At 36.1% G+C, this 14,285-nt stretch overlaps 1 protein-coding gene across 2 annotated transcripts in view; it reads right to left on the bottom strand.

Annotated features, from left to right (window-relative positions):
* Positions 1 to 1,982: 1,982 nt before the first annotated feature.
* The window catches only part of LOC123690872 (protein bunched, class 2/F/G isoform-like), a 142,632-nt gene continuing 130,329 nt past the window's right edge, over positions 1,983 to 14,285 (bottom strand). For both annotated transcript variants that reach the window (XM_045634986.1, XM_045634976.1), the window contains one exon: positions 1,983 to 3,530. In XM_045634986.1, the coding sequence (XP_045490942.1) occupies positions 3,318 to 3,530 (213 nt within the window). In that variant the 3' untranslated portion in view covers positions 1,983 to 3,317. The remainder of the gene's footprint in view (positions 3,531 to 14,285) is intronic.

Raw genomic sequence — 14,285 nt, 5'->3', positions numbered from 1 at the left:
TTCAGTGGTTTATAAGTCTGAAGAAAGGTCATTAATTACTCCTTGAATACATAGTTGGCAGTGATACAAGAGTACCTACAACCTATCCTCTATCGACCTCCTTGGCTGCCACTGCATTGGTTAAAAACTGACATGCAGTAGTTAAAAAAAATGGCATGTGCGTAAAACCGTGTCCTGGGTTTGATTCCCAGTAAAATATCTCGGTCTGATAAGTGATAGGTAGGACACAGAAAGCTTATCACCTACTTGTCTGTAAAGAATCTATCAGAGAAACATATTTTGTTGTTGGAAACTTTGTTACATGTCGTCGCTCCTCGGGCGTGTTCTTTTCAGCTTGCGTTGTTAACTCTACAATATGTTGATGTACTTTTGTTGCTAAGCTTACCATGAATACGGGGGTATGTGGCAACTGCTCATGATATACCTACATCTGTTTTGTATGTGAATGTGAAATGACGAAAAATATATCTCGCTTCCTTATTTGATGATATTCTCTATGTTTTATTATTCTTACTGAATTGAATGTGTAACTATGTAATGTATTGTCTTATTAATTTATTATTTTTTACATTATTTTTATAATTCTGACCATACAATATACATCATGTACGCATGACAGATGACTGGTGTCAGTACATAACATACGCCCATTAAAATAAATATTAGTACTTGTTAACAAACTAAAAAGTGTGACAAATCTTTTTCGCCTAGTGCTATCTAATCTCAACACTTCTTCCTTGTCGTGTTATCTGACACTTATTTTGATTAACGATAATAATCGCTAGCTAACACTGATACAAAGGTATCTATTTTTGTAATCTATTAATGGGTATAGTGTAATTTTTAGGTACCTAATAAGGAAAATGTATTTGAGTTGGTTCACTATTTTGACACAATCTATATTTGAAAGAAAGAAAGAAATCATTTATTTCAACACACACAACTCACAAGTACATAATAAACACATTTCAATGTTTCTGTCGATATAACGTTTTAAAATTCATTAAAATAATTGAAGATATGTATTTAAAAATTCAAATCATTACGCTTTTTCCATCAGATTAATAACAAACTTCTTTATCAGGTACTCATGTACTGAATGTGGTGGAGATATATTTCTCATTATTGGTATGAACCTAGTATCTACCTGGGTACAATTTTTTTAGTATGTGTTTAGTACATGGGATTTATGTATAATGTATATTAATGAAACTTATCGTTATGAAGATGAAGTTAAGGAACTAGATTATTTTTTATTATAGTATCAAAATGATAACGTGTTTGAGCATAGAGTAGTTCTATTTCTTGATAGAGAACGTGGTAGAATTTATTAGAACAGAAAAGAAATGGTCACGAGCTGGAATTCGAACCCGCGTCTTTCACCTAGATTTATTAAGCACTAGCTTTCCACCCGCGGTATCACCGCAGTTAAAGAAAAACCTGCATACGCATAGTTCCCGTTCCCGTTAGATTTCCGGGATAAAACCTACCCTATGACCTTCCTCGGGTATCAAAATATCTCTATACCTCATGCTAATTGGTTCTGTAGTTAAGGCGTGATTGAGTAACAGATAGACAGAGTTACTTTCGCATTAATAATATTAGTATGGATTTGAATGCTTTTAAACTAAATATAAAAATAACTATGTTTCTGTATCGCTTTTAAGCGATAAGGCCGCCAAATTGTACATTTATTATATAAGTAATATCGTTTCTGTAAATTTTGTTTTTGTGTGCAATAAAGTGTTTTCTATCTTTCTATCTATGTAAGATATCTTAAAGATATTTCTCTCATAAAATTCGTGAAAGGTAAAGTTTAAAACGTAGTTTTCTTCCCTGGTTTTCAAACTGCCTCAGTAAACAACAATCAGTGAAACATATTATATAAAAATAGGTCACTTTAGAGCAGTTTTCTGTGATTGTTGTAAAATGAACTCAATTTATATAGGGGTAAGGTAAGGGTAAAATTAAACGAATAAAAATTTAGTAGTTTTGCATTTATTGGGTACGAGGAACCTTTCTGGTCAATAAGCTACAATGGACATTCTGTTTACAATATATTTACAATTTTCAGAATCATATTATATCATAACTAGCAATGAAGTAAAATACGGCATATTCACAATAATTAAGAGGACTAAATAGAACATCATCTATACATATACGCAGTAGTCTTGTACAAAATACTACACTACTTCACATTTCGCTGTGACTCTTTCTCGAACCAATCTCGCATACCTTGCACATACCAATTTAATTACATTTACAATCATTCCATTCAATCTGTCTCCAGCCATTTTGTTCTTTTGTTTACGATAAACAGTAAAGCGAATATTTATTACAGCGCACTTAAATTATCCATTTTAGAGCCATTCCACGATGGCATCGGACGTACCAACATTTTATATACACCGTTCCGTCTCACAATTCTATTACAACTTGTACTATATACAAACAATTTATAATATTTAAAAAAATACAATGTTAAATCGCTATGTATAACTTCTATTATCGATATATAGGGTTGGAATAAAAATAGATTTTTTTTTTCAGTTTCAGCGTGCAAAATTTACTATAGCCAGCGTTTGCACGAGGCCACACTCTCGCGACGACTACTATCTATAGACTCTTTAGTATAACGCTACACATCAATCGTTGATGATTATTATTTATCCGAACACTATTTTATATTAACTGCATCATTAATTTAAATACAACTAAACGATACACACGACACGATCAGTTTCCTATGTCGACAGATCATTGTACACAAACTTGCGATTTAAATGTAACACGATAAATAACTTAAAATTAAATACATACAAAAAAATTGTAAATAAATTAACAGTCAATCGTTCAATGCGTGGCTATATCCGACTATGCAATAAGAAGATATTATCATTTAACACACGTCTTATTTTACTCTTACATGGAATACGTTATATGGATAGAGCGGTATCTAAAACGAACGTCACGGACAACGTCGCAACACTAAAAAGTCTCAGGCGAGACGCGCAGCAAAAGCATGGCAGTTAGCACGAAATTCTGCACCCTAAAGATTAAATAACAGAAAAATATATCTATGAATTGAATTCAAGCATAATATTCGTGTGGTCGGCGCGCCTCGCGGGCGGCGCCTCGTCAGCGCGCCTCGCGAGCAGGGCGCGCGACGGTCGGGCGCGGGGCCCGCTCCTTCCCTCGGCGCTGCGTCCCGTTAACCTACGAATTAACATAGCACAGCCATAGTGACTCCCCGGGGCGGGCGCGAGGGGGAGGCCGAACGAGCCGAGCCGGGCGAGCCGGCGCCGCGCCGCGCCTTACGACACGGGCGGCTGCGGGCCCTGCGGCTGCGGCGGCGCCTTGCTGCCCGCCGCCGGCAGCGCCGCCAGCGTGTCCTGGCTGGCGTGCGCGCGCAGGTAGCTGTTCTCCACCTCCAGCTGGTTGATCCTCTCCATCAGCTCCGCGATGCGCTCCTTCAGCACCTCCACCTCCTCGCGCACCGCGAACATCAAGTGGCTCTTAACCAGATCCTGGAACGAGAGATAGAGCACCGTTAAAATCATTCATCAATTCAAAAAATATATAGAAGAGTATTCTTTTGAAATAAAATAAATGCCGTAATACACGAACGAAACTCGTCCCACTTTATCAAATTTGTTAACTCCAATTAGATATCTTGATAACGTAATGTTTTTATCAAATGCAAACCTAATGTCGTATAATATGTACACAAGTCACCGATAAATACGAGCGTGAAAAATAAGAGCGTTGTACTACATCGTAGCCTTTTGCGGCCAGTAACCCTTCAAATTTCATTGTAACTGTATAAAAATCACGGAGACAAAGCACCAACATTCGAACCAAGTCAATAAAATTCAACATAAATTACCGAAGAGCGAAAAACGAAAACACGAAAACGTACTTGTGTATTGGGCACGACCACGTAACAGGGATCCTTTTGTCCCCTCTGTCTGATCTCGTAAAGGCATCCATCGCGGGGTTGGATAACGTCAATCATGATTCAACGAGCGAACCGGATTTCAGTGTCACAAAGTTTACGTGTAGAGCCAACGGTGGTTGGAGCGCTACTGAATATGATATCGATAATAATAAATGGCGAGCAAGTTGCGCGTGCGCGGTGCGCGTCCTAGCAGGCGACTGACGGTCTGCGCGCGAGTGTGCCCTATTTAAAAGTGAGGTACACGTCATCGAGCACGCGGTCCGTGTGTGCACTCTGAACCCGACAATCCCGCATCGAGGTGAGCGCGCCTCCCGGTTTCTAGAATCCTTTTGCATTATGCACAAACGAGGAAACTCTGATATGAATTGACACGGAAGCATTATAATCCGTTTTACGCAGCAGAACAATACAATTTTAGGGATTAACGATACTTATTTCTTTCTTTAGTACGGTCTGATATTGAGAATTATAAAAGGTTAATTAATAAAAAAAAAACAATTTAAATGCGAAAAAAGATATTAACGGTAGACGATCAATCCTGCACATGTAAGCAGCATGAGCGAAATCACTATCATGATAACAATTTAGACATTTTTCTATTGATGTTATTGTTCGTAAATTATATAGCGGAACTATGTGTAGTAAACAGAACAATAAAAATGAGGCGTTTAATATTATTAAAACATGATCTCATGAGCATCCGTAAGACATACAACAGATAAGGGAAAATAAATAAAAGCTATCATAAATTTATCCAATATAAACAAAACACGACACGTGCTTTAAAAACATATTTTTCATGATAAATAAAAAATTGCTTGGGAAAATATGTTTAATAGATAGATAGAAATAATCTTTTATATGTAGTAATAGATGATGGAATGGTAGGTAATTTATTTCAATGTAGGTATAGAATGCGGATAGCCAGCAACAATGCTGCATATTACATATTATATGACATTCTCAGTAAAATAAACATAATTAGCTGAATACTGGTCGATGACGATTGCAATCCGAGGAATGTGTTCGCCTCACATGCAACAACATTTTGTGACATTTTTTCGCCGCCCACATCAACAAGTCTAGCTTTTAACGAATGACTCAAAACACGCTCTGTTTGCGATATTTCACGAGGCTATAAGCGGCCCGCGAATATTTTCTCAATTTATATTTAAAACTGGTTAAAAATAGAATGGTGAGATAAAATCGTGCGGGTTGGGCGACCTTCAATTAAGCATTTTAGTGCTCAATCACACTGGAGCGTTCCGGTTCTCATTATTCAGACAATTCACAATATAAATCGCGCGTCACTTGCGAGCGGTCGATTGACGAGGCGCCAATATTTCCACCGTACGAAACAGATGTGTCGATCGCGTCTCGAAACCAGTATTCGTTATGTGAATCTGTTAATTGGCCCCAAATTCTTAATGAAAGCTAAATAATTCACCGCGTGAAACAGTAAAAGTAGAGGCAACGTAAATAAAAATCGAAACCTTTAAAAATGGATTGATGGTAAACAACAGACGTGTTAATTTATCACTTTATCTCGTGTCAAAAATTAGATAGCGATAGAGCGAGATATGTGCCAGGAGGTTACTGCACGAACCGCGCCCCGTAAACAACACCGCACTTGACAACGATTGCATTGCCGTATTAGCATGTGCAGGAGTATCGAATCAAGTGCAATGTCCTCATGAAGAGTACAGTGAACTTTTTCGCAGTCACGTACCAAATACAGAAGGCGATGATATAATGGGTCCAAGGGCGCATGATTAAACCAGTCGGGTAGCTTTTGAACAACTGCAGCATGGAGGCAGGGACAGTGATTTGTGTAATCTGCTTTCTTTCAATGTGATGGATAAAAGTATACTAAAAAGATGTAGACGTTAAGCGATTAGAATGTTTTTAAATATGCAGGTGTGTGTATGATATTATGTCCATTTAATAGCATAATCAACGGCTTAACAGCGATAACGGTACGTTGACATACATAATGTGGCTTAAAATTGTATTTTTTAAACAAAATAGTCTACAATTTGTGTATGAGGCATAATGTAGAGTTCGTTAAGTTAGGGACCGTGTACACATGATCAAGATAGCGCAATACAAGTTTGGCGTGGGTGACATCATCACAACATTTGGGCGACGGCTTTTATAATATAATCGGATGTAAAAACAATGCGCAGTAATATAACAACATCGTGCCAGCAATAATCGATTACTGGCATCGCTTTGTTTACCAATTCGTACCGTAGCGTGAAATCGTAAAATTAATAAAGGTTTCTATTTCACTTTTCACTCAGGTACCTTTTTTTTTTATAGTGGGGAAATCTTCCAAAGATACCCACGGCCCCCGGGGAAGGAGCCGTGGGTTATGTCGGTTTCTTACCGACTAAAACCCCACTGTGTTCCGTCGAGCCGCTTTAATGATGGGGCCGCGGGTATTGATTAGAATTCTTCCGCGACCTTCACTCAGGTACCTACTTACAATAATACAAATAACAAATTCTACAATACTGCACGATAAAACTAAACATTAACGATGTAATTATTACGACTGAAAATAAAATTAAATAGGTATGTATCTTTCGTATCAGCAAAATCGGAGAATCAACAATGCACACATTTACATTTCATATCAAATTCCTATAAATTTGCAATCGAAAAGGAATTTCAGAGTTATTCTACAACATTTGTACAAGCACAACTTTGATAATATGTTTTTGTAGCGCGGCGCTATATTTTTTCTACAATATTTACGCAGCTGAATTATACGACTATAAATATTCATGAGTTCATGACATACTTTAATGGGTTTGTTTTGACGACTCTTTATTTTACTGCTATTAATTGTGTGCCATGAATCTCAAGACAAAAGGGAATTAAAATTTAAGGCGTATGTTATCTTGCATATGTGGATAATGGTATACATCGCTAAGTATAAATAAGTCAGCAGTAATACAGATGTAATTACTCATTACTGTTCACGGCAAAACGGCCCATGACCTAAGCACCAGAGACGCTTATCGACTTCCTCTTAATACATTCAACCATAATAATATGAAAAATTTATAAATATTGTAATTTAAGCACATATTGACGTAGCCGGTTATCTGGGCGCGATAACCGCGGAGACCACGGAGTGAAAACAAGAGCCAGGGGTCACATTAAGAGCTGATTTAAACTTGAAGACTGACCCAGACTAGTTCAAGTCATAAACATAGTTGACTCTTTGGAATCGAAAGCTATTAAAAGCTAAAATATGTACCTAATACAAATGTATCGCCAAAAAAAATTGGAAACGCACGGATTTATAGTGATGCTCTGCCAGGTAAGGGACGCCTAAAGTAACGTTACAAAACTCGTTTTATATTTTTAGCACTGAATCGTGTACGGCCACAGAAGATGGGCGATAAACATAATAATATTATGATGAAGCTAATTTTTTTCGTTAACATTACCAAACTTGTTGTAACCGAGTCCGAAAATAAACAGCTCCGAAAGTGAAGGTCGCGTAGATTTGAGCATAACAACTTGTTTATATACAGATTATCATTTCTCGATTCCTACTTTACGTAAGTAATCATAAGATACGATACAACAATCGCGATAAAACGAGTACGATTCCACGCGCGGCCAATGTATTTTTCCATGAGAATTATCATCGAGAAATCATAATAGAGTAAACGTTTTAATAACAGGTAAAGTAACGAGGCGCTTTAATATTTATATTATCTAAAATTGCTGCACAATTACACAATTGTTTACTTCGCTCAGTTCTGCTAATAATATCATGATAATTATGTTACTTAAATGTGAGTCTGATAAAGGCAATACTTCATTTCCTAATGAGAGCAAAATTTAAATGTAACGAAAACGTTGCATTTCGTACGCGTAAGTAGGTATTAAAATTAATTGTGCAAAGTCATTATTTAAGTTAAACTCGGGTGAAATTTCCTGGATTATAACGCGTTTACAACACACCACGTGGAACAGGTTTTACGAGTATATTAATTTCATACTTATTTTTATTTAGGACAAGAGTGAAAGATGCCTACGTGGACCTGAAACGAAACCTTATAAACAAGCGACAACTAACGAGTTTCTTTGACGAATCTTTTATTCTACATTTTGATAGAGAAGCCTCGCCAATGTTGATTTTTGTATTCTTAATAATTTTGAAAGCTCTTGCATAAAATATAACTTCATTTATATAAATAAAACATAAATAAAAGAATAACGGAAAAAGTTAAATTATCCACACAATATCCATCCACATCTCTACAATCTTGCAGGACATTGAACAGCTATGAGCTAATTAATGGGTTTAAAGTTAAACCGAAAAGGCTTCCATGTATACGTCGAAACATAAGCAATAACCAACCTCGGATATTACATCTGTACGACATCATTGTAAATAGTAAACAACAAACTAAAAAGTATTGTAAATTGTAATCTTTTTACAAGATTATGACACAATATAAGTGATTTAAATCGAGCTTCATTCGCGCTTCACTGCAGGTGCGAGTTACTCTAGAGGCTTCTACACAAATCGGATGAAAATTTTAAACTGCTCCGTAATTCCTGCATGCTCTTTTATGTTTTTAAGTATAAGAGGCTTGAGAATCTATTGTTCTTATAACAATGTACGTTAAATATAAGACAGCCTCATTTGTGTACTATCTATACAGTGTTAGAATATTATGTAGAGATTATATGATCAAATCCTTGCTTCTAAAATGTAATTCATACGCTGTCTAAACTTCTGTATAATTACCAAGCGGTGTCGCATTGCAGCGAGCATACAACGTAACCGAATATCTATAGTTACTACTAAGATCCTACTGGCTGTTAAATATACTTTCCTTCTTCCTCCAAAACATCGAGGTGCGGGCATCCTACGTATTGATGCAGTATCGACTACACCAAGGCTACAGCTACGCGCACGCGGCACGAGCGACCTCTCCTATTGCTTATCCCATTGCATTATTGCAATTATCGTTAATCTGGCGAGCACGTGTCTCCACTCCAGTGGCACATTGGGGCCAGCTTTCCTTCCGTGTCTATTCTTAGACGGGTCACGCTCGACTCATGCAAAACACGTACACAATGAACATATTAGCATAACGCGCCGTTTGATGTAAATAAAAATTTCTACACGCATCAACTTCGGCCGTAACTATTCTCATAATATAAAGGAAGTCACCGTGTGACGGATTAACATATTGACTTATGAAAACGATGATTCGAATCGATAATGTGTTTATAAATAATTTCAAGGCGATGGAACGTACCAAGCAAGTAACAGGTGGCTAGGAGAGCTAAAATTAAAAGCGATTTTCAATAACACATAAACAGCGTTAACTTGTTATTATTGGAAAGAGTTGAACAACATATTTTTTAGGATCAAAATACAGATCCATTGGAAGCGGAGTGAAATTTAAAAGCTTGTTCCACGTCAAGAGAACAGAGGCGATAAAACGTCGAGTGGTTTAGTTAAAACAAACACGACACTACAAAGTGCGGATTTAATGATCAAAGGAAAAAAATAAAACGGTCCGTTTGGTGCGAGGTGCCGGTATTCGGGTCAGTAGTGTGATGCGAGCTGAAGGAGCTGCGGCCGCTAAACTAATTGAGAAAATCCCGCGTAAACATAACATCTGTGATGTAACCGCTGGTTCCAATGCGGAGATCTTACAAAATACATACACACAACTGTGTTTTATGTTACGTCCTCGTTTTTCCAGTGCCCAGTAATAAAATGTTGAAATTAAATAATAGTTAATATGTATTATGTAAATTGCGGTATATTTAGAATAAAATTGTTTTAAGGATAAGATATCCTTCTTTTACGATCAAAACACTTCTGTGTAAGTGTATAAACTCCTAAATTACTTTACATCGAGAATTTATAACTTTGTTTTTGAAATCGTATGTAAATTTCATACATTTCGTATCACGATCGAAATGTGTGTCAAGTGTTCTAAAAATAAATTAAATAGTGTAGTGTTCCACATGCAAGATTAGTTTTATCGTGCGAGTTTTAAGTTTTTCGATAGTTTCTATCAAAAATCTATTGTTACCAAAGCATGATAAATGATAATGCTATATTGTGGAAAAGTACGAAGATAAAATCAATTATTAGGGCCACAGGCTGATTAAGAGCTCCGTTGAACATAAATAAATACAACGTGCTCCTGCAATAACATTCAAGATTGGTGACGACAACGATAGGAGGATTACTGGGGGATTATATTCAAGAAATTATCTCTATAATCTATTCCTTGTTTTACAATATTATTTTCTGCAGATTAATAGTCTTATTTTACTTGTAAAGGTGATTATTTTTCTCAGAAATCTACATTTGTATTACATCTTAAAATACTTGAAGATCAAGTTTCCAAATCTTAGCTCACTTCGGTCACTAATACCACTCGACGATTATATAAAAAACGAGACAGATAAATCTGCATACCCTACTTGAATGTCGAGCAAAAAAGCGGTGCAATAAAAAGCACATAGGTCACATGCAATTGTGCAAGAGTACACACGAGTTGTTCGAGTGGAGATCGAGTGATGGAAACGCTGTACTACGGTGGGCATTAGGGCTGGATTGGGGTCAATCGTTTGAGGCCATCTGCCATTGCTAATTATAGACGGTGCCCGTCCAGTCCGTGCGCACATCTATGGACTTTAATTGATACCACGAACGCACCGTGTGCCCGGATGGAAATTGAACAGACTTTCCGTCGCTATGATACCGGATTTTAAAAGTGCTGGTGTTAGATTTCAGGCAGTGAAAAGCAATATGGTATTGTCCTATTAAAATGTCAAGAGTTAATGAAGCTGTCACGAAAAGAACTCAAGTTACACTTCCGTGTTGTCAATGGGCTGGTAGATGAGGTAAACGTTAAGTGGTAAAAGGGACTATTATTTAACATGCATTCATATAGTTATTTAACTTTACGCGTCGAATCGATACAGGATATTGCGATCCGAGTGTCCATTTTGCAACGTAATGTTATGCCTATGTATGCGTGCTTTATAAGTATAAATAACTATTTAGTATCAGCTTTTTATTGCGGCCACTCGTACTTTATGCGTTATGTCGCTTTAAAATGGTAAAGGCTAAACTTTAAAATTATTTTATTAACCATGCAAGTCACAAAATTTCAATAAAACATAAATATGAGAAAAGTGCGCAAGTATTTTGCCATATAAGGTTGAAATTATACGTGATTTGATTTTAGCGATAATATATTAGGCAACACTTTTTACAGTATCCGTATTGAGGTACAAAAACAAATAAAGAAAAATAAAATGAAATTCGGCTTTTGTCTCACTATTTCTAAAATAAAAACACGAACACATATTTTATCAGTCATTCGAAGCAATAAAAATGAACTAGTTTCTTTCTAATTTGAATGTGGGAATCCGTGAATTATTTTTGAATTTAAATAAATCTTGTATAACATTTTTTTATTAAGAAAACTTTGGTATAAAGACGTAATAAGCACAACGTAGTATAAACAACTTTCCTGGACCCATACATGGTCATTTACATAGCGGATTGAATTTTTAACAGCGAAGTAAGATTTTCTCTGCATATAAAATTCTAGAAATTATATAATTCTTAGGTGTTAATATCTGTATACATTACTTACAAAGATTTATTAGCAATTGACCTTTCATATTTTTGCAACTCTTGAAAGCTCAATCAAACTCATAATATGTAGAGATCTAAACATAATATTTCCCAAGGCGTATTAAGTTGAAGGCTTTTTTTGCATCATCAAAAAACAACCACCGCCGCACCGGTCCAGAAGGCTTTGAACTCAATACGAAACAAGTATCTATCTAAATTATAATAATTTATATAACTCATATACATGGTATCACACGAATTACACTATCCTCGCGCGAACTCTATTTATTTATACTTGACAAGTGCATATAAAAAACTAGTTACGAAACGGCACAATTACGAAATGACATCAACCTAGTTACAGTATATTTGAAACGGTAACTCGTATGTTAACTTTCGATGGCGTAAAATGGAAAAACCGTAGACAAAAAGTTTCATTCCCAACTGAAGCAATGGTGATTCAACAAAGCTTGCGATTGTTCAATCATTATATAAACAACAATAAACAATTTCAATTTAACAGAAAACTTACTTCAAGAGTGGTTAGCGTCAATATAATTTTATAATTTAATCGGTCGCATAAAAGGGCATTCGAGACTTGTTTTGAACAAGGTACAAGTTGCTCTTGTGTTTATTTAATGTATTAAATGGCTATTTTTAATCAGCCGGCAGGCACAGGAGCGGAGTTGGATTGAGGTTGCCACAATTTTTTACCATACATGATCGTGTGTACTAAATCTATTAGAATATTCATTTGGCAAGTGTCCTCAATAAATAGAGAAGCAGGAGCACTTCGGCAACGCATCAAGCATTAGAGAGACAATGTACTACACAGCTGGCCGACGTTTCTCAGAAGCGGTAAGGAGCCCAGACGGAACTGTGCAGTCGCACGGCCGACTGACACTCGCATCGCACCTGTCATGTATTGCACGTAGGGCTGCCAATGCGGCGAATTTAAAATACAATTAATAAAAGCTCTACAATTTACCAATCATTTTACTACCCATAATTATGACTATAAAATAACCTTTTATTTTGACAATCTAATATAAATAAAAAAATTGCCTTAACAACACCTGAGAAGGGTTACAAACCAGTAATCCATTATCACACGTGCGGAGTCTATATCTCAGAACATTTACTAAACTTCATTCGACAGCCCTATAAGCGATGTGCGCTGTGCGTATGTGCAACTAGCGTTTGGAGCATGATGGATGATGATTGAGATTCTTGTTGTGATAAGATAATTGCGTGCACCGTTTTTACTAGCTCGCTCGCGGTCGGCGCGGTTAAATAATATGAATATTGCGATTTGCGATGCGTTAACGTGAAACTGTTATTCGGTTGTGGGTTTTGATTTATATTAAGGTTAATTGTAATACAATTCAATTTTTTTATTGGGAATAGAGAAGCCACCACAATCTCGCCTGATGTTAAGCTGAGATGTGGTCTAAGATGGTACGCGCTTCCCTAGAAGGTACCTGTTCACTTGAAGACCCCCATATTGTACTCGTCGGGGAACTCAATTGTTCGTTTTTGTTGTCAATTTGTTCAATTGTAACACAATAAGAAAAACATATTTTATTACTAGCTTTCCGCCTGCGGCTTCGCCCGCGTTTTCATAGAAAACCCCGCATAGTTCCCTTTCCCGTGGGATTTCCGGGATAAAACCTATCCTATCTCTCAAGTTGGATCAAACTGCACATGGTGTGTGAATTTTATTATAATCGGTTTAGTGGTTTAGGAGTCCATTGAGGACAAACATTGTGACACGAGATTTATATATATTAAGATAAAATTATTCACCCTTGTGAAGCTTGTGTTCTAAGATTTACGGGATACAAATTCATAATTTTAAAGTGAATTCCTAAATTTCCGGCAATATTATACCGATAAACGATAAGACACAATCAATGCAAGGTTATCAATTTCATTTTTGGCCTTACATTTCTTTTAACCTTTATCTAAGACCTTGTGTGTATCTAGAAATTATATCATACTTCCCGAATAATAGAAATTACATCACATCGTATCACAAATGATAAATTGAAGTACAGTTTTCCTTTAAATCAGATAATTAAGTTGTAAACGGAGCGCGGTAAATAAACAGAGATAATATCTGTTGAAACCACATCTTTAACAGTAAATAGTGTTATCACAGTATCATCAAAGCATGGAATGATTGCGTATGTATACCGGGACTCCATGTAACTCGGGTAATTAACATAATTATGATACATAAGTGGCCGATAGAACCTGTTAATAAATCGTATAATTTACAAACCACGTTTCTTTAGACATGGATTCTCTTTAATTCGGTCGGTTATTTTTTTCTCAACAGACACTTATTATGTTGTCATAACAATAAAGTTAATATTCTAAAGAACAAATTGCTAGAACATTAAATAGATATTAATCAATTTGTGCAAGGTGTGAAAAATAAATTGTAATTTCGCAACTAAACACTAGGGAGTCGGTGCACAATAAATCAAAAGCATATAAGTGTTTTATATAAAGCGTTATATAAGCAGCCGATGTCATTTGCATAAATATAGTCCATGCGCATTGCAACGACCTTAGTTATGGTATTGCACATATATAAATAGCATAATGAGTGGATTACGGCGAAAGAAACGAAGCGTCTAATACCTACCTACAACCAAATTGGCTTAGCACTTT

This window comes from Colias croceus, chromosome 1 (genome assembly GCF_905220415.1).
Source record: "Colias croceus chromosome 1, ilColCroc2.1".
Lineage (NCBI taxonomy): Eukaryota > Metazoa > Arthropoda > Insecta > Lepidoptera > Pieridae > Colias > Colias croceus.
Note: the sequence above shows the minus strand (reverse complement) of the source record. Positions and strands in the feature narration are given on the sequence as shown.